At 37.7% G+C, this 26,324-nt stretch overlaps 1 protein-coding gene across 18 annotated transcripts in view; it reads right to left on the minus strand.

Annotated features, from left to right (window-relative positions):
• Positions 1 to 26,324, minus strand: part of PDE1A (phosphodiesterase 1A) — a 395,424-nt gene that overhangs the window by 27,410 nt on the left and 341,690 nt on the right. For 6 of the 18 annotated variants that reach the window (XM_055108836.2, XM_063595223.1, XM_063595228.1 and 3 more), the window contains 3 exons: positions 24,296 to 24,416; positions 23,720 to 23,907; positions 4,508 to 4,864 (listed from right to left, as the gene is read on the minus strand). In XM_055108836.2, the coding sequence (XP_054964811.1) occupies positions 4,821 to 4,864; positions 23,720 to 23,907; positions 24,296 to 24,416 (353 nt within the window). In that variant the 3' untranslated portion in view covers positions 4,508 to 4,820. Of the gene's footprint in view, positions 1 to 4,507; positions 4,865 to 5,449; positions 8,910 to 10,028; positions 10,113 to 21,136; positions 21,250 to 23,719; positions 23,908 to 24,295; positions 24,417 to 26,324 lie in introns of those variants that run through there. The other 12 variants (XM_063595225.1, XM_034954607.3, XM_063595227.1 and 9 more) reach the window with 5 other exon arrangements.

Raw genomic sequence — 26,324 nt, forward strand, 5'->3', positions numbered from 1 at the left:
ATATCACCCTGTTCACTTCATTGATGATATTATGTTAATTGGACCTAGTGAGCAAGAAGTAACAACCACTGTGGATTTATTGGCAAGACATGTGCATTGTCAGGGGGCAGGAAATAAATCCAACTAAACTTCAGGGGCCTTCTATTTCAGTGAAATTTCTAAGGGTCCAGTGGTGCAGGGCCTGTCAAGATAACCCTTCTAAAGTAAAGAGTTGTTGGCATCTGGCCCCTCCTATAACTGAGAAAGAAGCACAATTCCTAGTGGACCTATTTGGATTATAAAGGCGACATATTTGGGTGTGTTACCCTAGCCCATTTACTGGGTGACACAAAAAACTGCTAGTTATGAGTGGGGCACAGAACAGGAAAAGACTCTGCAACAAGTCCAGGCTGCTATGCAAGCTGCTCTGCCACTTGGGCCATGTGACCCAAGAGCTCCAATGGTCCTTGCTGTATCAGTGGCAGATAGGTATGCTGTTTGGAGTCTTTGGCAGGGCCCTACAGGTGAATCACAATAGAGGTCTTTAGGATTCTGGAATGAGGCCTGGCATCATCTGCAGATAACTACTCTCCTTTGGCGAGGTAGCTCTTGACCTGCTACTAGGCCTTAGTAAAAGCTGAATGCTTGGCCTTGGGCCAGCAAATTACCATGTGACCTGAACTACCTACCATTAACTGGGTGTTATTTGGCCCATTAAGCCATAAAGTTGGGGAGACACAGCAGTATTCTATCGTCACATGGTAGTGGTATACACATGATCGGGCTGAAGCAGGTCCTGAAGGCACAAGTAAGTTACATGAAGTAGCCCAAATGCCCATAGTCCTCACTCCTTCTACACTGCCTCCTCTCTCCCAGTTTGTACTATGCCTTCATGGGGAGTTCCCTACAATCAGTTGACAGAGGACAAGAATACATGGTCCAGTGGTTTGGCTGGATGGTCAAGGACTTGGAAGGAACATAATTGGAATATTGATAACACAGAAATTTGGGGAAGAGTTATGTGTATAGACCTCTCTGAGTGGGCAAAAAATGTAAAAATATTTGTGTTCCATATGAATACTCACCAAAAGGTGACCTCAGCAGAGGAGGGTGTTAATAATCAAGTGAATAAGATGACCCATTCTGTGGATACCAGTCAGCCTCCTCCTCAGCTACCATTGTCATTGCCCAGTGAACTCATGAACAAAGTGACCATGGTGGTAGGGATAGAGGTGATTCATGGGCTCAGCAACATGGGCTTCCACTCACCAAGAGTGATCTGGCTACTGCCTCACCATAGACTGAGCACTCACAGACCAATAGTGAGCACTCAGAGACCAACAGTGAGCCCTAATATGGCACCATTCCCCAGGGCAGATTGATTCCATTAGACTACTTCCATCACAGAAGGGGCAGCATTTTGTCCTTACTGGCATAGACACTTACTATGGATATGGATTTGTCTTCCCTGCATACAATGCTATTGCCAAAACTACCATCTGTAGACTTATGTAATGACTTATTCACTGCCATCCTATTCCACATAGCATTGTTTCTGACCCAGAACTCACTTCACAGGGAAAAAGTGCAGCAATCAGCTCATGCTCATAGAATTCACTGGTCTTAGCATGTTTCCCATTATCCTGAAGAAGCTGGCTTCTACAGTACCAGCTAGGTGACAATATTTTACAGGGCTGAGATAGATTTCTCCAGAAGGTTGTATATGTTCTGAATCAGCATCCAATATATGGTACTGTTTCTCCCATAGCCAGGAGTCATAGGTCCGGGAATCAATAGGTAGAAATGGAAGTGGAACTACTTACCATCACCTCTAGTGACCCACTAGCAAAATTTTTTCTCACTGTTTCTGCAACATTATGTTCTTCTGGCCTAGTTCTGCAGGGAACTTTGTTTCAGAGGGAGGCATGCTTCTACTAGGAGACATAAAAATGATTCAACTGAACTGGGAATTAAAACTGTGACTCGGCTGCTTAGGGTTCCTCATGATTCTTGAGTCAACAGGCTAAAAAGGGAGTTAGGGTGTTGGCTAGGGCGATTGATTGGCCTACTGCTCCACAATGGAGATAAAGAATAGTATTTCTGGAATACAGAAGGTTCCTTAGAGCAACTGTTAGTATTACCCTGTCCTGTGATGAAGGTCAATGGGAAACTACAACCACTCAATATAGGCTGGACTATGAATTGCCCAGACTCTTCAGGAATGAAGGTTTGGGTCACCTTGCCAGGCAAAGAACCATGACCAGCTGAGGTGCTTACTGAAGGCAATACAGAATACAGAATGGGTAGTAGAAGACATGTATAAATACCATATACAGCCATGTGGCCAGATACAGAAATGAGGATTGTAATTTTTATAAGTATTTCCTATTTTGTTAAGAATACATTTGTATGTATATTAACATGTCTTAAGCAAGTATCTTTGTTTTCTCTTTTCCCTTTATCATGTAACATAAGATTTATTGACTTAATATCAGCATTTGAATATTGTTAATTTTATATCAGATTTGAGTTGCAGGAGATCAGAAGAGTAAACAACACTCATGAACTTTATCCTTTCTTCTGAGGATGGGATTAGTACATGTTGGCTTGTAAACAGGATAGTTTTACCATGTTGGACAGAATTATGACCTTTTTATAGTCTTCATCTGGAGATTAGGTATGGTTTAAAGAGGTGCATAATGGGTGCCAAGCTGGCAAGGGGTAGACTTGTGATGGGTAATTTTAGGTACAAACTTGACTGGATTGAGGGATGCCTAGATGGCTGGTGAAGCATTGTTTTGGGGTGTGCCTAGGTGACTGTTTCCAGAGAAGATTAACCCATGAGTCAGTGGGCTGAGAGAGAAAAAGACCTACCCTGAATATGGGCGGGCACCATCCAATCAGCTGGGGGAGCAGCTGGGACAAAGCAGGTAGAAAAAGGGAGACACTCAGCTTGCTCTGGCTTTCTCTCTTTCCCTTTCTGAGTAGGAAACTTCCGTCACAGAAGGGGCTGTTTATCCTCCTTCCCTTGGACATTCAGCTCCAGGTTCTCAGCCTTTGGACCCTGAGACTTGTACAAACAGCCTCCCGGGAAGGGGGTGGTCTAAGGCCTTTGGCCTCAGGCTGGGGCTCCACTGTTCACTTTCCTGGTTTCTCGGCTTTTGCATTTGGACTGAGCCAAGCCACCAGCTTTTCTGGCTCTCCAGCTTGCAGATGGCCCCATCATGGGACTTTGCCTTTGTGACTGCATGAGGCAATTCTCCCTAATAAATTTCATTTCACATGTATTTCTTATTGTTTCTGTTCCTCTCGAGAACCTTGACTAATCTGATGATATTTTATAGCCAAGTTTTCCACCTCCTGTGAGAAGGCAAGGCGAGATAGATGAAATAAATATACTTATTTGTGAAAATACATTATTCAATACTGGACATCAGCCATTCTTAGCTAATTAATTATTGGAGTGCTTCCACTAGTCTAGCAGAGTTAACTATTAAGTAAACTGATAACAGTAAAAGATGATGTAGGAAAGCAGCTCTTAAAAACCAGACTTTTTCCAAAAAGAAATAACTTAGCTAATCTTAAACTGAATTATGTAGGAAACAAGTCAATTTCAAATCCAACAAAAACAGTACAGTAAACCGTTTATGTTCTGAGAGACCAAAATAAATACCCACTTATTAACTAAGATGAACACTAAGGTTAAGGAAACAAAAGTTACTTCCAGGTTGAGTGTTGAGAGCTTGACTGTCATGGAAACTTCCTAAATTCCTACGGCTATAAGAAAAACCACATTCTTGGTAAACTCCCTAACAATAGGAGATATCAGAAAAATTGCAGACCCTTCCTAACTGATTTATAGCCCACACCACTACAACTTTAAGAAGACTCAGGGCCAATCTTACAAACATTCTTTACTGAGAAGTAACTAAAGATCTCAAGCCAGTTTTGGCCAGCTTACAGAGACTGTCCACAAACTTTGTATCCTATGTTTCTTTAAAAGAAAGAGCCAAATTCCTCCTCATTTTAATGCTAAATCCCCACCCCAAAATGAACATGGGATGTACATTACATATATGTTTACCCATTAGGCATGTGCTTGACTCTGCTCATAAATATGTATAGCTTTTTCCCCAAACCTGCTAAATATGTATGCCTCTATTGTGTAATAGACTCTGTGAGGCATAAAAACCCAACTACCCTTTCCCGCTTCGAAGAGAGCATCTTTAGTACACACTGAAGACTGTCTCTTCCCAGTTGCAAACTGATATTGCCAGTAAAACTCACCTTTCTACTATTTGGACAACCTGGTGGGTTTTTGGATGATACATTTCATCCCTGCCATTCACTCTCACTATAATATAAACATGTTTTCAAAGATATCTATCCCTTAGGACAAATGGTAGAATTAATGTAAAAGATAATTTTTTTTTTAATTTGCACTACCTTTTTGACGTTTTAGAAAAGGGACAATCTAAGGTGAAAACAGGTGGACCAAGCTTTATTATAGAAATGACAAAATTAGCAATTAGCTGCTCAAAGAAAATTTATTGGCACTCAGTAAAGACAAATGCCACAAAATGCCATTGAAACAGATATCTGAAAGCACAAGGTGCTGATGTAGCCACTAGATGAATCTGTTCGGTAGCAGTTGAGCCCGGTGAATTAAGGAGTTTACAGCTGTTATTTATGTGGCTCATGATGCTTATTGAGCAATCTGCAAAAATAGATTCCCTGTCTCACACAGGACAGGGTAGATTTCCAGCAAGCATAATCAAAATCTCCAAGTCTTTTGGTCAAATTAGAGCTGCCACCATGCACGAGGTTTTACTTAAAGGTGTTTACTGATGGATAAACTCACACTTCTGTGAACTGGTTCTTGCTTCTGAAAAAAAAAAAAAGCGTACTTATTTTAATAATTTAGAGAAAATGCTGTAAAGAAGTTATGAAAAAAATGTAATTCTCATTTATAATCAGCCATGATTGTAAAAAATTACTGTGGTAAAATTATGAAGAGAAACATAATTGGCATATTTTCCTTAATTTTTAATATACTTTGCTTTTGCTATTGAAACTTTTGTGATTCTTGTATTCATCAGTGGTGATCTTAAGATGATTCATTTTTCTTTATAACTCAACTTATTTTTTACTCTACTTGAATTGTTTCCTGGATTCCTATGGAGTCCAACTCTAGTTGTTATCAACTAGAGCAGACACTCTCAGAATCTAATGAGAGATTATCTTGAAACCTATTAATATTGTCTGCTAACAAATAGTATGCAATGCAAATATTTGGATGTAGAATTTTATTATGTAAAGAAATGATATTCTGTGATTTATTTTCAAAATAAAAAAGAATAAAATCATGTTTCCTTTTCCTTTATCCACAGAAAAATCTTTCTCTTATTAAAAAATGTTGAAATATGCTAACAACAACAACAAAATTTCTGATTGAATTACAGACCTGGAAGGGCTAATGCTGTCACATAGGTTATAACATGATTTTCAGGTGGAATTGTGCTCTATCATTCCTCAATCTCCTGAAATGGCATCAAGGAAATTATTAAGTCTTGTGTGCATGTGTGTGTAAGTGTATGTGTGTGTATATCTGACAAGTTATAATCATGCCCAATATAATGCTATTTTTTGTAATTTAATATAAATATCATAAATAATTTCTTTAACTCATAAGCATTTGGTAAACTCATAAGCATTAAGATGAACTATAGAAGGACAATTTTGGCCTCATGTGGGTTTTAGAACAATTCTAAACTCATTGAAATTAGGTTTCTTCTCTTTACTATTTACCAGACTTTACATTGATTCCATCTCCAGTTTAGTAGAGTTATGGAAATACAGTTTTAAGGAAAGAATATTGTACATTGAAAAAAACATACTGAAACATAAATGCTGAAAGTTATACCATAAGAATTAGTTATATTTATTTATTTGCACACATATGTGGCATGGATTTTGTATATCAACACAATAAATGTCATAAGCTCTGAGTGATACAACTAAAATAATAGTAAAGGCAGTATTGGCTAAAATTGTTGATCATAACAATGAGATATGACACACAGAAAGAAAAAAAATCTATAATACTCAATAAGGACCATCTGCTAGGGTTCCTGTTAAACAAATGGGAGGGAAAAAACGCATACCTTGGATGAAGGGGATTGGTGGAATCTTCTGGAAATAACTTCTAATATCCTGACTGTATCTAACTATGAGTAAACATCTAAGAGTTACTCCAAGACAGATGAGCTTCACAGACCACCCCTACTTTCAAATTTAGTAAAGAGTACATCATCTGATAACTCATCTTCCTACCAACCCAGATCCTTTCTTGTCCTAGTCCTGCCCCCCTTGGGAAAACATTTTATCATCACCAAGCCAGCTAATAATCTCCATGGGAATGCAGGCATGCTCCCTCTACCTTCCTTCTTACTTTTGTTGTCCATGCAAATACAGTGGATAGGAGACACACACACACACACACACTCTCCCTCTCCCTCTCTCTCTTTCTCTTTCATACACACACACACACACACACACTCTCACACACAATATTACTTAAAATATCCTTAAGTTCTGCTGCTGTCAGAATCCTTCCATCAGTAGATTTTGAGCACACTTTTTGCTCTGGAGGGAAGTTTAGAGAATTTAACTAAACCAACCCATCATAATTAACTTCTAGAACATGATACAGGTTACTGGTTTTGAATTTGGGCAAAATAGATGAAAAGCCCCGCCTTTTCAAAAATTAGTTTTGTGACGTTAGACAAATAATTTAGTTTCTCTGAGTGAGCTTCACTTTTGTCAGACTAAAATTCTTTCCTTGTAGAGTTAGCTGTAATTTTTTTGTATAGATGGTCAATGATAAATGACCATCTATACAAAATGATAAAATGATAAAAAATGAAATGATAAAGTGAAATGATAAAAAATTTCACTCCCAAATTCATAACTTTCAACATTTAAAAATAAAAATATCTGTGAGATATAACTAATCTTATGAGCACATTTGTAAGCTCATTGGATAAATTGTGCTAAGATTAAACAGAAGTAGATCTGATGAAGCAATTATGCTAGTCTTTGGGGTAAGGTTTCACAGGAAATTCTTTCCTCTTTCTGTCTGTACTCCTACCGCATAGCTATACCATATAATTTTCTGTGTGCTATATGAAACCGTGAAAAGAAATGAGAAAGTTAGATTCATTTGTAATACATGTATACACCTGTGATGCTGGAGACTTACTTCGCTGCCTTAGACCTAAGTTCTCACCTTGGATTTAGATATGATAATATCTAAATTGTAGGGTTATTTGTCTGACTAAACAGGATAGTGCTTGTAATAAAACTCAGTGTATTTTCTGGAACATAAAGATGTAGTTAGTAGAATATGAATCTACATTTGATTTGGCATTAATACCAACATAATTACAAAGATCATTTACCATACCTAATACAAAATATTGCATTTTAAGATGTTTCAAATATAAACAATATATAAAGTTTAATTAGTGAACTATGATAATATATTAAAATACTATGTTAATCATAAGGCAAATTTGATCTTTTAATAATGTTAATACTTTCCCACCAATTTTAAATGTTTCTCTTACTTCTAGTGAAAAACACTTCTAGTTTTGTTTTTAAATTTTTAAACCAGTGATATAAAACCTATTCCCATTTTTTTGTTTCCTACTGAGAAAATGTATGAGCTTTTCTAGCAAAAACATAATTTAAATAAACCGTAAAATGTTAAAAATATAAGCAACCATCTAACTCAGTAACTCGTGATATTTTCTAATTACAAATGTAGGTCATAGGTACAGTGATTAAGATTTTGAAAAATGTCCTGAGGGTAATGAGGAAATTAAATTTTTATAGGAATTCTAATGAAATTGAAAATAACAGACAAACCATGATCAACCCAGACAATATGCAGTATTGCATATTATGTATGGTACATGATTTTTGTTTGAAGAACTATAGATGTCATTTTAGGGAAACCATCAGGCTTTTGCTTTGTTGAATTGATTAATCTTTTGACCAGAACTAAATTGTTCTGAAAAATTGGGAGTATTTTAGAAGCAGAATGAGAAGAGAGATGGATAGAGACCTGGAATCAAGAGGAACGGAAGCCTATAGGTTTTGGAGAGAGAGGAGATGAGTGGTAACAAAAGAAGGGATTTCTGTTCTTCAAGGTGTAAGGTTAAGACAACAGAGCTTCCAATAATTTGGAAGTACTTTCAGTACTTGGAGCGGGGCTAATTATTGGGGGTATATAACAAAGTCTTGAGTTTGTCCTTGGTGTGAGCATTACACATGAACCCAGTCAAATTCTGGTCACACATCAAACTCCTACTAGATGACAGCGGCACTAGAATGAGAGAACTGTCTCTGAGAGCTGTACCATACCTTGTACCCAAAGACTTAGCTTACTCTGCCCCATCATCTCTGTTCGACAGTGCAACATCCAACCCAATACTCCCTTCCCCATTATTACCTCTACTTCCCAAATTTCCACACTTCCTGTCCCAGAGTTTTCAGAAGCCACAAAACTCCCATGAACTCTTGCATGCATTACTTATATTGCAAAGTACAATTAGAGCAAGTGACTAGGTTTGAGGTATCAGAAAACATTGCAAATGCAGACATAAAACATGAGGAGAAACTTTTGGGGAACAACCCTTACATTTAGTTTGCCCTTTTGTGATTTATCAGATTTTTAAGGTCATTTAGCTAACAAACAAAAACATACTACAAAATAGTGGGTAATACTATTTCATTTATGTGGACTCACCATTAATATCAGACTTCCACAAAGTGGAGCAAACTTTCTTCTAATCAACACTGACAGAGCTCTTACCTAGCCCTGAGTAGGAGACACCAGAAATCTGATGCTGAACAGCCCATGAGTTCTGCTCTCAAGAAAAAAAGATGATAGGCATTTGTTTGCACTGGTACATAGGGGGTCTCTGTAAATATTTTTGTAATGACTTAATTAGTGGTTCTCAACCTTTTATCAAAATCCATGGTTTTTACATTTGTAACATACTCCAATCATATCTCATAATACACAGTGGTTCTCATTGCATAGAGAAATGGTGCACACACCCAAAGCAGAATGCCAGAACCTCGATAAGGCATGTGTAGTTAAATGTCCTCTCCACCTCCACTCTTACTGGAACTCTAATTTGGGTAGGCCTCCTGCAAATGCATTTCTCACTTCTTATTTTGAGAATGCAAGGTAGAATATGATAAGCAGTCTAACTACACTACAGTATGAAAGAGACAGCTATGTTTATAAAACTAAATGATAGGCTTCTTGGAGAAGATGGCATTTTAATTGAATCTTGGAAGACAGGTAGGATTTTAATAAGCAGAATGGAGGAGAAGGCCCAGGAAGAGCATTCTATGAGGAGGGAAGAATAAAACCAAAGGTAGAGAGATAGGAAAACATAGGCGTAGCTAGACTTCAAGTTGTGTGAAGAGTAACCTTAAGTTCCAGGACCAGTCATGACCTTGTCCACTGATCTTCCCAGAAGTAGAGAGCAAACATTCCAGGGTACAACAGTATGAACCAAGATCTAGATATCATGTGGGATAGACACAATGGAACTATCCCATCCCTAGGTGGATATAACTACAAAGGTTCCCATTGCCATTTCCTGACTTCAGCCTGCCAAGGTGAAGCTGGCTCAGATTTAGATCTGTACTTGGCTTGTCCTGACCATGAGCTGGTATTTCCTGCTCTTCCCCTACATGTCCTGTTGCACTGATTTAAATGCACAAAAGTGTTCTACCTAGACCTTCCTCTGTGAACTGGAGAAAGGGCATGTTGAACTTTAAAAAAATCAAGTAGTCCAGATGATGCTGATAGGCTGTCCAGGTTGAAAACTTTTGAATTATACCTTTGTAATAAAGGAATGAGTGAATGAATGGATAACACACAAGCACACACCATTCAAACAATTATTTAAGCTCTTCTAGGGTTAAGTGACTCTGAATATCACTTCTTAGAACTTCATGATTCTTACCTTCTGAAAGTTCCACTCTATCAAATGCATACTCCTGCTCTATTGTACTGCTAACATGATGTAGAACATGATCTGAAGACAAAGCTGAAGAGGTTAAATTGGAAATAGGAACAATAAAGGAAATATATAATATAATAATTTAATTTACTAATAATTTAAAATATATAAAATTACTAACATGATCTCATTTAAACTTCTAATTACATTTTGAACCATAATTAGAGAGAGAATGATAGCAAGCTCTAGTTTTTATTTCTGAAAGACTTTGTTTTCCTCTGTTTGATTATTTGTCCCTTTTGAAATCTAAAATGTACATGTATATTCTCTCAGAATTGCTTAGGATTCAGTCCTTGGAACTTAGAAGTTATAATGTAAAGTGAACTGTGCTTTACATGAAGGGTTTTGATTGAATTAAAAAGATAGTGGAAAGGAATAGCAAATATTTTAAGAACACATACCTTATAAATACAACTTTTCAAAGTAATTCAATACAAAGTAACATTGACATGTTTTCGTTACTTTCAAAAAATCAATTTTTACTTTCTCTAAGCAACAGATGTGGAAGAGTGAGGCCCACTGGTGAGTACTAATAGGCATTGCTGGCAAATAAAAACATGTGCTCAGAAAGCTCACAGAGACCTGTGAGATAAAACTACAGATAAATACCACAGGGGAATGTAGGTCTTTGAGAGTCACTGCTCTGTAACTAGTTGGGGTGGGGTGCCAAGGCTAACACTGCTATTCATTCTCCCTGAGCAGCTTGTTATCTAGCAGTCCTAAAGGTGATTTGAAAATATTCACTGAAAAAGCCTCTCTAAGTGTCCACAGAATCAGAGCTTGGGAATGGAGCCTGAAGCCATTCAGCCTTATTTCCTGATGACGTCCATGGACGCAGACCTAGGTTTTTCACAGAGAGGCAAAGGAGGAATATAAAGGTGGTACTCAGATTGATTACTTATTTATTGTTCCAATAACAACTTTTTCACATGCTCTGAAACCAAAAGGAAGACTTGGCTTGATTCAAACTGTGATACTTTTCAGAAGGAGCAAGAGAAACTCTGAGAGTCAATCAGGGGAGGGTAAAACAACTGTTTGTTGCATTTATTTTTAAAGTTCTCTGCATTACACACTGAACAAAAAGAAGGGCAAATTCACTATTCCTACTCTGTTACAGTCCTCAAGTTTTTAAGCTGGCTTGTATAATCCTTTAAGTATTTTCTGGGAAGAAATAGTTTAAATAATTCAATTAACACCTTAAGATTGTCCTACACGTTGCATAAAACAGAACAGGTTATCTCATTTGTTTTTTATGTATTTTATTTTATTTTTATTATACTTTAAGTTCTGGGATACATGTGCAGAATGTGTAGGTTTGTTACAGAGGTATACACATGCCGTGGGGGTTTGCTGCACCCATCAACCCGTCATCTACATTAGATATTTCTCCTAATGCTATTCCTCCCCTAGCCCCCCACCCTCTGACAGGCCCTGGCGTATGATGTTCCCTTCCCTGTGTCCATGTGTTCTCATTATTCAAGTCCCACTTATAAATAAGAACATGCTGTATTTGGTTTTCTGTTCCTGTGTTAGTTTGCTGAGAATAATGGTTTCCAGCTTCATCCATGTCCCTGCCAAGGACATGAACTCATCCTTTTTAATGGCTGCATAGTATTCCATGGTGTATATATGCCACATTTTCTTTATCCAGTCTATCATTGGTGAGCATTTGGGTTGGTTCCAAGTCTTTGCTATTGTGAACAGTGCTGCAATAAACATACGTGTGTATGTATATTTATAGTAGAATGATTTATAATCCTTTGGGTACATACCCAGTAATGGGAATGCTGGGTCAAATGGTGTTTCTAGTTCTAGATCCTTAAGGAATTGCCACACAGTCTTCCACAATGGTTGAACTAATTTACCCTCCCACCAACAGTGTAAAAGCATTCCTATTTCTCCACATCCTCTCCAGTATCTGTTATTTCCTGACTTTTTAATGATCACCATTCTAACTGGTGTGAGATGGTGTCTCATTGTGGTTTTGGTTTGTGTTTCTCTAATGACCAGTGATGATGAGCATTTTTTCATATGTTTGTTGGCCACATAAATGTCTTCCTTTGAAGTGTCTGTTCATATCCTTCACCCACTTTTTGATGGGGTTGTTTGTTTTTTTCTTGTAAATTTGTTTAAGTTCTTTGTAGATTCTGGATATTAACCCTTTGTCAGATGGATAGAGTGCAAAAATTTTCTCCCATTCTGTAGGTTGTCTGTTCAGTCTGATGATAGTTTCTTTTGATGATAGTTTCTTTGCTGTGCAGAAGCTCTTTAGTTTTGTATAAAGTGTAAGGAAGGGGTCCAGTTTCAGTTTTCTGCATATGGCTAGCCAGTTTTCCCAACACCATTTATCTATTTATTTCTTATTATTATTATTTTTTTGCCAGGAACACTGAATCTTTTTTTTTTCTTTTTTTTATTATTATACTTTAAGTTTTAGGGTACATGTGCACATTGTGCAGGTTAGTTACATATGTATACATGTGCCATGCTGGTGCGCTGCACCCACTAACTCGTCATCTAGCATTAGGTATATCTCCCAATGCTATCCCTCCCACCTCCCCCCACCCCACAACAGTCCCCAGAGTGTGATGTTCCCCTTCCTGTGTCCATGTGTTCTCATTGTTCAATTCCCACCTATGAGTGAGAATATGCGGTGTTTGGTTTTTTGTTCTTGCGATAGTTTACTGAGAATGATGATTTTCGATTTCATCCATGTCCCTACAAAGGACATGAACTCATCCTTTTTTATGGCTGCATAGTATTCCATGGTGTATATGTGCCACATTTTCTTAATCCAGTCTATCATTGTTGGACATTTGGGTTGGTTCCAAGTCTTTGCTATTGTGAATAATGCCGCAATAAACATACGTGTGCATGTGTCTTTATAGCAGCATGATTTATAGTCCTTTGGGTATATACCCAGTCATGGGATGGCTGGGTCAAATGGTATTTCCAGTTCTAGATCCCTGAGGAATCGCCACACTGACTTCCACAATGGTTGAACTAGTTTACAGTCCCACCAACAGTGTTAAAGTGTTCTTATTTCTCCACATCCTCTCCAGCACCTGTTGTTTCCTGACTTTTTAATGATTGCCATTCTAACTGGTGTGAGATGGTATCTCATTGTGGTTTTGATTTGCATTTCTCTGATGGCCAGTGATGGTGAGCATTTTTTCATGTGTTTTTTGGCTGCATAAATGTCTTCTTTTGAGAAGTGTCTGTTCGTGTCCTTTGCCCACTTTTTGATGGGGTTGTTTGTTTTTTTCTTGTAAATTTGTTTGAGTTCATTGTAGATTCTGGATATTAGCCCTTTGTCAGATGAGTAGGTTGTGAAAATTTTCTCCCATTTTGTAGGTTGCCTGTTCACTCTGATGGTAGTTTCTTTTGTTGTGCAGAAGCTCTTTAGTTTAATTAGATCCCATTTGTCAATTTTGTCTTTTGTTGCCATTGCTTTTGGTGTTTTACACATGAAGTCCTTGCCCATGCCTATGTCCTGAATGGTAATGCCTAGGTTTTCTTCTAGGCTTTTTATGGTTTTAGGTCTAACGTTTAAGTCTTTAATCCATCTGGAATTGATTTTTGCATAAGGTGTAAGGAAGGGATCCAGTTTCAGCTTTCTACATATGGCTAGCCAGTTTTCCCAGCACCATTTATTAAATAGGGAATCCTTTCCCCATTGCTTGTTTTTCTCAGGTTTGTCAAAGATCAGATAGTTGTAGATAAGCGGCATTATTTCTGAGGGCTGTGTTCTGTTCCATTGATCTATATCTCTGTTTTGGTACCAGTACCATGCTGTTTTGGTTACTGTAGCCTTGTAGTATAGTTGGAAGTCAGGTAGTGTGATGCCTCCAGCTTTGTTCTTTTGGCTTAGGATTGACTTGGCGATGCGGGCTTTTTTTGGTTCCATGTGAACTTTAAAGTAGTTTTTTCCAATTCTGTGAAGAAAGTCATTGGTAGCTTGATGGGGATGGCATTGAATCTGTAAATTACCTTGGGCAGTATGGCCATTTTCATGATATTGATTCTTCCTACCCATGAGCATGGAATGTTCTTCCATTTGTTTGTATCCTCTTTTATTTCCTTGAGCAGTGGTCTGTAGTTCTCCCTGAAGAGGTCCTTCACATCCCTTGTAAGTTGGATTCCTAGGTATTTTATTCTCTTTGAAGCAATTGTGAATGGGAGTTCACTCATGATTTGGCTCTCTGTCTGTTGTTGGTGTATAAGAATGCTTGTGATTTTTGTACATTGATTTTGTATCCTGAGACTTTGCTGAAGTTGCTTATGAGCTTAAGGAGATTTTGGGCTGAGACCATGGGGTTTTCTAGATATACAATCATGTCATCTGCAAACAGGGACAATTTGACTTCCTCTTTTCCTAATTGAATACCCTTTATTTCCTTCTCCTGCCTAATTGCCCTGGCCAGAACTTCCAACACTATGTTGAATAGGAGCGGTGAGAGAGGGCATCCCTGTCTTGTGCCAGTTTTCAAAGGGAATGCTTCCAGTTTTTGCCCATTCAGTATGATATTGGCTGTGGGTTTGTCATAGATAGCTCTTATTATTTTGAAATACGTCCCATCAATACCTAATTTATTGAGAGTTTTTAGCATGAAGGGTTGTTGAATTTTGTCAAAGGCTTTTTCTGCATCTATTGAGATAATCATGTGGTTTTTGTCTTTGGCTCTGTTTATATGCTGGATTACATTTATTGATTTGCGTATATTGAACCAGCCTTGCATCCCAGGGATGAAGCCCACTTGATCATGGTGGATAAGCTTTTTGATGTGCTGCTGGATTCGTTTTGCCAGTATTTTCTTGAGGATTTTTGCATCAATGTTCATCAAGGATATTGGTCTAAAATTCTCTTTTTTTGTTGTGTCTCTGCCTGGCTTTGGTATCAGAATGATGTTAGCCTCATAAAATGAGTTAGGGAGGATTCCCTCTTTTTCTATTGATTGGAATAGTTTCGGAAGGAATGGTACCAGTTTCTTCTTGTACCTCTGGTAGAATTCGGCTGTGAATCCATCTGGTCCTGGACTCTTTTTGGTTGGTAAGCTATTGATTATTGCCACAATTTCAGATCCTGTTATTGGTCTATTCAGAGATTCAATTTCTTCCTGGTTTAGTCTTGGGAGAGTGTATGTGTTGAGGAATTTATCCATTTCTTCTAGATTTTCTAGTTTATTTGCGTAGAGGTGTTTGTAGTATTCTCCAACACCATTTATTAAATAGGGAATCCTTTCCCTATTGCTTGTTTTGGTGAGGGTTGTCAAAGATCACATGGTTGTAGATGTGTGGCATTATTTCTGAGGCCTCTGTTCTGTTCCATTGGTCTATATATCTGTTTTGGTACCAGTACCATGCTATTTTGGTTACTGTAGCCTTGTAGTATAATTTGAAGTCATGTAGCATGATTCCTCCAGCTTTGTTCTTTCATTCGGATTTCCCCATAATAAAAAAATGTCTTTTTTGTTTTTCAGTTTCCTTCTGAAATATGTCTTTGACATTACTAACCATACTGAAACACCTCAATGGATATAAAATTATGGATTTAATTTGTATCACATGATTCACTTCCATCACATTAAATCACTTAAATTCAAAGAAAAAAATAAGCTTCTAATCTTTTTTTTCTGTAAAGTGATGAAACATACTTGATAAATGTTCTTTGAATAATAGTATTTTAAATACACTTAATTTAGTAATCACACATTGTTTTTCATTTCTCTTTTAAAACAACTACAAAAGCTTATTTTGTGTGTCTCGATGAGCTGATACAGTGAATCATTAGCTGATCTGGTTTTGTTTCTACTTGTTTGTTATCACAGGCTCATGCCTATTTAGACAAGGAGACACAGGGGTTGTTACTAAGCTACCCCAGAAACAAAGGCATCTATCCTTTGTCTTCAAATTCAAAAGCCACATCTATGCATGGCTAAAAGGTTTTTGGAAAATACTTAATCAAGTTCTACCTTCCCACCCATACTTCCAGAGGAGATCCAGGTTTCTCACTCCCTGGACATGGATCTAGGTTTTCCCTAAGAGAAGCAAAAAGGGGTATGAAGGTGCCATTCAAATTGGAGGAGGGAAAAGTTTAACTCCTTACCCTTCCAGTGACATATTTTTCACCCCCTATGAAACCAAAAGTAAGGTGTAAGGGAGAAAAGTGTTGGAAGATTCAAGAGACTTAGACAGTTATAGTCTGAGACGGGACCTGCTCTCTGAGTTTGGCCATCCCTGTGCATTTTGAGTTATTTCCGAGGGAAAAACAAGAAAGAATTCTGAGAAAAAGTCAGGGATCCAGGGGTTAGAGAAGATCTTTGTCATGTTCCCTTATCCAGCATTCTGAACAAGGTGGGTGTTCTCAGCGTGCAAGGAATAGAGGAGGGGTGGCTGTGTAGAATGTCAGGACAGGAGAGCCTGAGAGAGCGCCTGCAGTATTCAGTCAACCCCAGTGACTCTGATGTGAAGACCAGCCTGTCCTTCAGCCCTGAGAAGTGCAATGAGAAGGAGAAGAAAAGAGAGCAAGCAAGCTGTGGAAAGCAAAGATATGGGGGCCTGTCGTGGGGAAGCAAGGGGTCAGAGTCAGAAGGTGATACAAGCCAAAAACCAATGGGGGCTGTCTGTCTGGAAAGATGAGAGAGAGGCCAGAGGTCAAGCAAGGACCTGATGCTCATCTGAAATCCATTAATACCACAACGTTAGTCCCCAGGGACTGCAATGCCATCTAAAGAAGGAGGAAAGAGAGGTCAGAAACCCTGGATTGACCAGGCTTACTCTGATTCAGTCAAAACACTTAAATGATAAGCTTATATTTTCTTCAAACAGGTAGCATGAGGACATAGCTAGAAACTATGTTTGGTCACAGAGAAATAATGAAGGGTATATTATTTATGCACCTGATTTGTGGCCCAAGGATATGATATGTACAGACTTAAACAAAACACTGATATTTAAAAAGTATCTGCACAGTATTTGGATTTTTTTTTCTGTCTCATGTTTTCTGCAAGATCCAGAAAACTCCTGCTGAAACAGAACAACATTTGTGTTGTCATGGATAAATTTTAAAAAGCATGTTGTTGAGTGGAAAGCAATTCATAAAGGAATATATATGGCACAGTTCCATATATATATGTCTGTTTGGTTTTAAAACAGACAAAACTAAATTATACATTGTTTAAAATTATACAAAGAGGGATAACAGCTTAAAAAAAGAATGATTATCACAGAATTCAAAACAATAATTAGCTCATGGGTGGGAGAAAAGGAAATAAATGATTAGAGAAGGCATAGAGAGAATTCCAAGGGCATGGCAAGATCATATATTTCATATTTTGGGGCCTAGATGGTAGGTTTTCTACCTCTCTCTTTCCTTCTTCCCTTCTCCTCCTTTCTCTACCCCCTCCTCTCTCGTCCTCCCTCTTGCGCTCTGTCTCTCTCTTTCTTCCCTGCCTACTGCAGATAATCATTCGAATTTCTACTTTGTGCCAGTCTCTGTTCAAAGAGCTTAGGATACATCAGCGATGGAAACAAACATCCTTATTTTAATGAACCTTATTTTTAAGGGGGTGAAGTAGATAATAAAAATGAAGCATAATAGGTCAACAATCTCTCCCTGCTCTAGGACTAGGGAGATGTTTTTGCGATATCTGTGAAATAGAGCTTAAGGGTTAATATGATGATGAGCAAACATCTGGAATTCTCTTCAAAGCCCTGATGCTTAATTAATATTCCAAAGCTCTAAACATCATATGACCTGCTTATTTTAATCTCAATGCAATTGTAATAAAGAAACTTTCATCTTCAGCGTATAAGACTAGAAGTGGTAGGTACTGGAAAATTAAAATGGCAATATCTGATACTCAGTGACTTTAAAATTGATCACTATGTTAGTAGATGTATTTTAATAGCTTATCATTGTTTCATTTTTATGCAATATTTCATGTATATAAATGAATTATAGATGCATATATAAAGCACATGTTAGACATAATCATAATCATAATGATAAAATGAACTTTTGTGTGTCTAGTGCCCAATCTAGGAAGTAAAATTCTACTTATTTCTAATAATATGAAATTTTGGGTTGAAAAATTCTTATCTTTAAGAATGCTGAATATTGAATATTGTATATTGCCCTCACTCTTTTCTAGCTTGTAGGGTTTCTGCTGAGAGATCTGCTGTTAGTCTGATGAGCTTCCCTTTGTAGGTGACCTGACCTTTTTCTCTGGTTGCCCTTAAACATTTTTTCCTTTGTTTCAACCTTGGAGAATCTGAAAATTACGTGTCCTGGCGTTGATCTTCTCATGGAGTATCTTAGTGGTGTTCTCCGTATTTCCTGAATTTGAATGTTGGCCTGTCTTGCTAGGTTGGGGAAGTTCTCCTGGATAATATCCTGAAGTGTGTTTTCCAACTTGATTCCATTCTCCCAGTCTCTTTCAGGTACTCCAATCAATCGTAGCTTCAGTATCTTCACATAGTCCCACATTTCTCGGAGGTTTTGTTCATTCCTTTTCATTATTTTTTCTCTAATCTTGTCTGTATGCCTTATTTCAGCAAGATGGTCTTCAAATTCTGATATCCTTTCTTCTGCTTGATTTATTCAGCTATTGATACTTGTGTATGCTTCACAAAGTTCTTGTGCTGTGTTTTTCATCTCCATCAGGTCATTTATGTTCCTCTCTAAACTGGTTATTCTAGTTAGCAGCTCCTGTAACCTTTTATCAAGGTTCTTAGCTTCTTTGCATTGGGTTAGAACATGCTCCTTTAGCTCAGCAGAGTTTGTTATTACCCACCTTCTGAAGCCTACTTCTGTCAATTAATCCATCTCATTCTCTGTCCAGTCCTGTGTCCTTGCTGGAGAGGTGTTACAATCATTTGGAGGAGAAGAGGCATTCTGGCTTTTGGAATTTTCAGCGTTTTTCACTGTTTCTTCCTCATCTTCATGGATTTATCTACCTTTGATCTTTGAAGCTGATGACCTTTGGATGAGGTTTTGTAGGAGGTCTTTTTTGTTGATGCTTTTGTTGTTGTTGCTTTCTGTTTGTTACTTTTTCTTCTAACAGTTAGACCCATCTTCTGCAGGTCTGCTGCAGTTTGATGGGGGTCCACTCCAGACCCTGTCACCTAGGTTTCACCAATGGAGTTTGCAGAACATCAAAGATTGCTGTCTGCTCCTTCCTCTGGAAGCTTCAGCTCTCCTGTATGAGGTGTCTATTGACCCCTGTTGGGAGGTCTCTCCCAGTCAAGAGGCGCAAGGTCAGGAACCTGCTTGAGGAGGCAGTCTGTCCCTTAGCAGAACTGGTGCACTCTGCTGGGAGAGTCCCCCTTGTTAGGGTCAGCTGCTCTCTTCAGAGCCGGCAGACAGGAAAGATTAAATCTGCTGAACCTGCGACTGCAGCTGCCTCTCCCTTCAGGTGCTCTGTCCCAGGGAGTTGAGAGTCCTGTCTGTAAGCCCCTGACTGGAGCTGCTGGATTTCCTGCAGAGATGCCCTGCCCAGTGAGGAGGAATCTAGAGAAGCAGTCTGGGCACAGCCGCTTTGCTGTGTTGTGGTGAATTTTGCTTAGTCCAAACCTCTCAGTCTCCTTCACACTGTCAGGGGAAAGCCGCCTACTAAAGCCCAGCAGTTTGCTTATTTTGTGCAACACTGTGTCCTTCATTCCTGTGGTGATTAGTTAAATTTTAACAGTTTTATACTGTGCCATAATATGTACATACTACAGTATATAAATCAATTTTACTGTTTTTTTACACTTTATTTTGCAGTCATGAACAATGCTGCTGTGAATATTTTAGACATGTCTTTGATGCATATGCACAAAAGTCTCTCTGGGGTAAAAATACAGAAGCAAAATTGTCGAGAAGTATGGCACATGCATCTTTAAATTTCCTACAGAATGCCAAATTGTTCCATGAAATGATTATATAATTTTACCTATATACAAATAATGTGTAAGAAAACCAAAAAGCCTGGCATCATTTTTGATTCTTCTCTTCACTTTGTTTCCTACATCTAATCTGGTAACAAATCCTATCAGTTCAGCTTTCAAAATATCTGTATATCCAGAATCCAATCCCTTTTTGCTTACCCTCCTTCTACTCACACATACTGCCACAATCTTTACATATCCAGAAATTATACACCCTCTCAACCATTACTACCTGGTCTAAGCTCCCATGTGTCTCCTGGGTTATGAACAACAGCCTTCCTTCTGATCTCCTTGTTTCTATTTTTACTACCCAAACAAAAGAACATTTTCCATTCTGTAGCAGAGTAATCCTTTTGAAACCTCAGTTCAGATCAATCAACATTTTTTCTCAAAACTCTACATTTGGTTTCCTGTCTTTCTCGGGCCAAAACCAAAGGTCAGGCACCACATTCCCCACCCATCACATTGCCTACATTATTCCCACTTGTCCAATTTCTTCCTGCTTCACTGCCCTTCTTGTTGTTTCTGGCATGTCAGGCAAGCTCGGCCTCCTAGATAATGTGGTAGCCAATCCATTTTAAAAATTTGTTACCACCCACCCTCCCAGACCTCTCCATCATTCTCTTTCTAACCTCCATTGTGTATTTATTTAAATTATTTCTTCCTCAGTGAAGGCTTTCCTTACCAGTTTACTATATAGAAATTACCCCCAATTTCCATAGTAATTAGATTTTCTTAATCTGGTAATGTCTTTATTTTTCTTTATTTCTGAATAGTTTTGCTGGATTTAGAATTCAGCATTAGGGACACCCCTAGTTTCTATATAGTAGCCCTATAACCCTTATTTCTAGAACACATGGCAGAAACATAATAAATAATAGTTATAGTAATAACAGCTAACTCATATAGCGCTTAGTACTCTAGACACTTCTAAGCAAATTATATTAATAAACTCATTTAATTCTCTTAAAACCTATGGTGAAGAGGAATACTTCCTGCTATAGTGATGTCAAGAAGTTGAGTTTTTTCTCTTCATGAAAAAACAAGAGTAAAACTGGAAAGCATTAATAAAAACAACTATTCAATGACTCTGGAAATCAACCAAAGGGACATAATAATTTGAGAAACATTTATTCTTAAAAAATTGTTGGACATTCAGGTAAAAACAGCAGGAACCTGTGACCTTCTTGCCTGAAGTTACTCCCACTCCTCCATCTTCCTCTCCAACTCTGACCTGGGAATGGAAGCAAAAGCCAACTTTCCTGCTGGATGTGGTAGAATCAACTTGGAATGGGAAGGCAGCAAATAATTCTGGTTACTTGAATATAAAATGGTGAATCCACTTAGACTAGATGAGGAGAGCCCCAAGCTTTGTCAGCCTAGGGTTGGGGTCCAAGTTGGGGTAAAGGGTAAACCAGCAGGATTTAACAGAAAAACCCTAGAAATTAGAGAGCCATAGAAAGGCCATTTATAGTCAGTTTTAAAATTGATTTCAAAAAATTCAAGACACGTTTTTTAAATATGTTTTTAAAATTAAAGAAAATAATCTTGAAGAATTAAAGGAAAATAATGCTAACAATGAATGAAAATATAAAATATCAACAGAGAAATAGATATTATAAAAAAGAACCAAATGGAAATAATAAAATTGAAAAAAAGTAGCTGAGATAAAAAGTTAATTCAGTGAAATCAACAGCAGGATTGAGGTGGCAGAGAAAGAAACAGTAAACTTGAAGATAAATCATTAGAAAGCAGCCAATCAAAAATGAATGAAGAAGGAAGGAAGGAACAAAAGAAGGAAGGAAAGGAAGAGAAGAAAGAGAAAGAAAGAAAGAAAGAAAGAAAGAAAGAAAGAAAGAAAGAAAGAAAGAACAATTAAAGAAATTGACAGAGATCCAGAGCATCCAGGACAATTTCCAGAATCCTAAATTATGCATAACACGATCCTCAGAAGGACAGAACAGAGAGAGAGAGGCAGAAGAAAAATATTGAACAAAATGACAGAAAGCTTTCTAAATTTGAAGCAAATTATTAATTTGTGGATTTAAGAAGCTCAGTGAACACTAAGTAGAATACTGAAAAAAAAACGACCTAGATATATCATCATCAAATTGCTGAAAGTCAAAATAAAGTCTAGAAAACAGAAAGAAAAAGATAATAGTACATACAAGGAAGCAACAATACAATTTATTTTTGGCCAACACTATCAGAAACTATGGAAGCCAGAGGCAATAGAATTACACATTAAAAGTGCTAAAATAAAAAAAAATCATTCAACAATTCTAAATCAAGTAAAATTATTCATAAATAAAAGTAAGATACAGACATTCCCAGATAAAGAAAATCTAATTGTTTGTCAGTATAACTGTGTTATAAGAAAATACTTGAGAAAGTACTCCAGTGTGAAGAGAAATGATACCAAATAGTAGCTCTGACACACAAGAAGAAATGAAGAATATCATAAGGGTAAATATGTGAGAACATACAAAAGATTGCATATACGAATGTGTGTGTCTGCCATCTGTCAAGTTCTGCAGGAATTAATGTGCTATTTTTGGCTCTCTGGTCTATTCCCAAGGCCCATCTTATTATCTCTATATCACAGCCACACTAAATTTATTACTTCAGTATAAGAGTAAATTTCGATATATGGCAAGTGCTCCCACTTTATTATCCTTCAGGAGTGTCTTGAGTATTCTTAGGTATTTGCAATACCATATAGATTTTAGGATCAATTTCTTAAATTCCATGAAAAATGTATTGGAATTTTCACCGGAAACATGTTATATTTATGGTTGACTTTTGGGATAATTGAAAACTTTTCAATATTGTGTCTTTCTGACTATAAATATGATTTAACACTCTATTTTGATCTTATATTATCCATTTTAAGAAAAATAAGTTTATTCCTGAGTATATTAAAGCTGCAAAAAACACAAGGAAAAAAATTTCTGGCTGAAAAAATAACTACAAAGACCCTGGAGTATTTTAAGAAACTTCCAAGAGGCCATTGTGCAGGGAGTGTAGTGTATAAGGGAGACAGAGCTGTGGGAATGAGTGTGAGAACAGGCAGGGGCCAGATCTGGATATGAAAGCTAATTCCTGCAGGAAAGATAATAACTGTTTGAATACCAACTCACAAACCTACTAAATGGACTAATTAATTTGAAGCAGCTAATATGTCAGAAATAACTGTAGCTACCTTCCCATGCGATTGCTGTGGTGGTTGATTACTAATGATTTCCCCAATTCCTGTCTAAATTCTGAGTCAAAAAAGCAACTTAGTGAAACAGAAAAAAAACACACCCAAGTCTCTGACATGAAGTGATAACACACTTAATGCAACACAAAAGCCACTTACCAAGTAAAATCCAGGCTGGAAAGCACCTCTACGAAAGCACAGGAGTTTATATGGTACCACAAAGTTTTGTCACCATTTCATTATCTCATCTTTCAGTATGCAGTTTGCCACCACCCACTGACACACAGATCTGCAGCCCATGTGGCACAAACAAACCAGAACCTCTTTTTATCTAATAAATGAGCCAACTTTCTCATGAATGATCAAAGAGTAGCCAAATTCCCAATACCATCAAGGGCTTACATATTCTATAGAAGAAGAAATCTAGAAGAAGTAATCCAAACTCTTAGAGGAGAAGTGAAGACAGAGAGAGATGGCAGTAAGGCCTCATAAACAACACTACCTTGTGCAGCTAACTCTTTCCACCTCTCTTTGTTCTGCTGAATGATGTCCACCAGGTTGTTCTTGAAACTCTTCAGGTCCACTGCTGCAAGGGAGTAGTCTGGGGAATAGGACCCATCACTCATGGAGCCTTTTGTATTTGATCGTCTTAGTGCATCAGCAATGTGTAACCCCACAATGGTGGTTGAGCTAACAGTAACAACCAAAGAAACCAAAAAACACCATCAGGATATGGGGTGAACAAGGAAAACCTGAAAAACTTTACAAAACCGACTAGAAAAGCAGGATAGTAGATGCTCAGTCCCAGTTCTGAGCACGTGGCAGCTGCTCACCTCCTTTCTCTCCCTCCCCACACTGGATTCTCCTTAGTACACACCTTACTTAGTATTTCATATTTTGTGTATTAAACTTTAGTTGTCAAAGGCAGATGCAATATAATATAAAGCCACTAGGTGGCAATACTCCCTAATAATTCTTGTGAGAATTCTCTGCCTAGATGTGAGAAATATAATCATTAAGGAAAGCGTTACTAAACACCACAAAGATGAAAAATAATGCAAAAAAGAAAATATCATACCTGCTTGCCACATAGGAAGAAGTTTCGGCTTTTGAGGCTTCCTCTATAAGAGGAATAACAATTTTCTCTGTTGAGTCTGTCAGAAGAGAAAATGTTGGCTCTACTATGAAATCGATGAAACCTACAAAAGCCAAAATGAGAAGAGAGAGAGATAAATTCAAGTGTTACAATTTCCTGAATTCTGAAATCAGAAATAATGAAGAGCCTCTGACAATCCTGGGATAGCGAGAATCAACTAAAATATTGGTTCTGCTTACCCTTTGTATTGTTTTAATCTAATAACAGTCTTTAGAGATGGTTTAACTGCTCTATAAAATAATACTTGAAGCCATGGAAGTGACACAATTTAAGCTTGCTAACTCAAGTATATTGGCTTTTCTATTTACTATTCAGCCTTATATAATATACGATTGCTAACAATACATTTAGATCCAATGAGAGTGACTATAGTTTCCTCTCTCAACACCAGGGATCATTATCTTTTTTGAAAGCACATCATGTGCATTTTGGGTTTCATTCTTTACTAACAAGAAATCATATCTAAGCTCCAAAGAAATTAAATAATTGAAGGTTTTTCTCAGGTAACAGGAAGACAATTACTTTTTGTTTCTTACTATATCAGTCAGAGCTTTCTGCCAGTGTGTTAATATTTCAAATTGCTGTTTATTATTCTCTGGATGTAAAGTGTTAGTTCACAGCATGTGTGTGTGTTCTGTCAAATCAGTGAAGAGAAAAGTAACATCTCTGGGAGACAGCATTAATCCCACCACTTTGAGATGTCAGTACTGAATGAAGACTTTTACATTTAAAGTACTCATCGAGATAGAAAATGACACACAGAGAAAAGGGCATTGTCCTCTGGGAGCATTTTCCATCCCATGTTTAGGCAGAGGAGGAGACAACAACCTATTCTAAGGTCTGTGTACATGGCAATATCCCAGATCCCAGGACTGCTGTGGGTGCCTCAAGTCAAGAATTGTTGTTGGAAACACTTCTGAGAGCAATGGACTACCACCTGAATATAGGAGAATAGCTGGAGGGAGGCTTTTTAAGTGATAATGTCCTGTAAAGTATGCACATTTAAAGACTGTCCATCAGATGCTTGGATAAAAGTAATTCACATTTCAAGTAACTGGATTACTTATAGTATATAATAAGGCACATTTTTAATTTAATAAAACTTCAGTAGTTTTAATGGATGCCTTCAAGTTAAATCAGTGTTAATTGACCACCTAGGGTACTATTTTAAGTTCTATGTTCTTTTTTTGTTCTTTTTTTTTTTTTTTTTTTTTTTTTGAGATGGAGTCTCACTCTGTTGCCCAGGCTGGAGTGCAGTGGTGCAATCTCGGCTCACTGCAACCTCTGCCTCCTGGGTTCAAGTGATTCTCATGCCTCGGCCTCCCGAGTAGCTGGGATTACAGGTGCATGCCACCACGCCTGGCTAATTTTTTGTATTTTTTAGTAGAGACGGGTTTCACCATGTTAGCCAAGATGGTCTTGATCTCCTGACCCGAGATTCACCTGCCTCGGCCTCCCAAAGTGCTGGGATTACAGGCATAAGCCACTGCACCCAGCCAGTTCTATGTTCTTAAATGCCTGAGATGTGTAGACTGTCAACTGGGGCATCACCTCTACTAACATGGCAGCAATTTGCATTACAGCAACAAGCCTCAGAAACTTCCATTCTTAGCTTGCCACATCAGGTCCTTAGCCTGCCACATTTAACACTTACTAAGCAAGGATAGGCACCTGTGTTATGGTCTCTAGAAAAACAGCTGTTGAAACTTGGATGGGAAGGGGAAAAGGTCAGAGCAGGCAGCTTTCCCCAACGCTTTGTGATGGGTGGTGCCGGAGCATAACTACACAGCTAAGAAGTGATCCTTGTGTTTATTGATCATATTGTTCAGTAACAAAAATGCTGGCTTAGGGAATAATTATTACAAGTATTTGAGCCATGCAACACATGTTTTAATAATGGACTGGACTTGAAGTCCCCAACACAAATACAGATGATAAGAATGAATGTGGT

This window comes from Pan paniscus, chromosome 13, assembly GCF_029289425.2.
Source record: "Pan paniscus chromosome 13, NHGRI_mPanPan1-v2.0_pri, whole genome shotgun sequence".
NCBI lineage: Eukaryota > Metazoa > Chordata > Mammalia > Primates > Hominidae > Pan > Pan paniscus.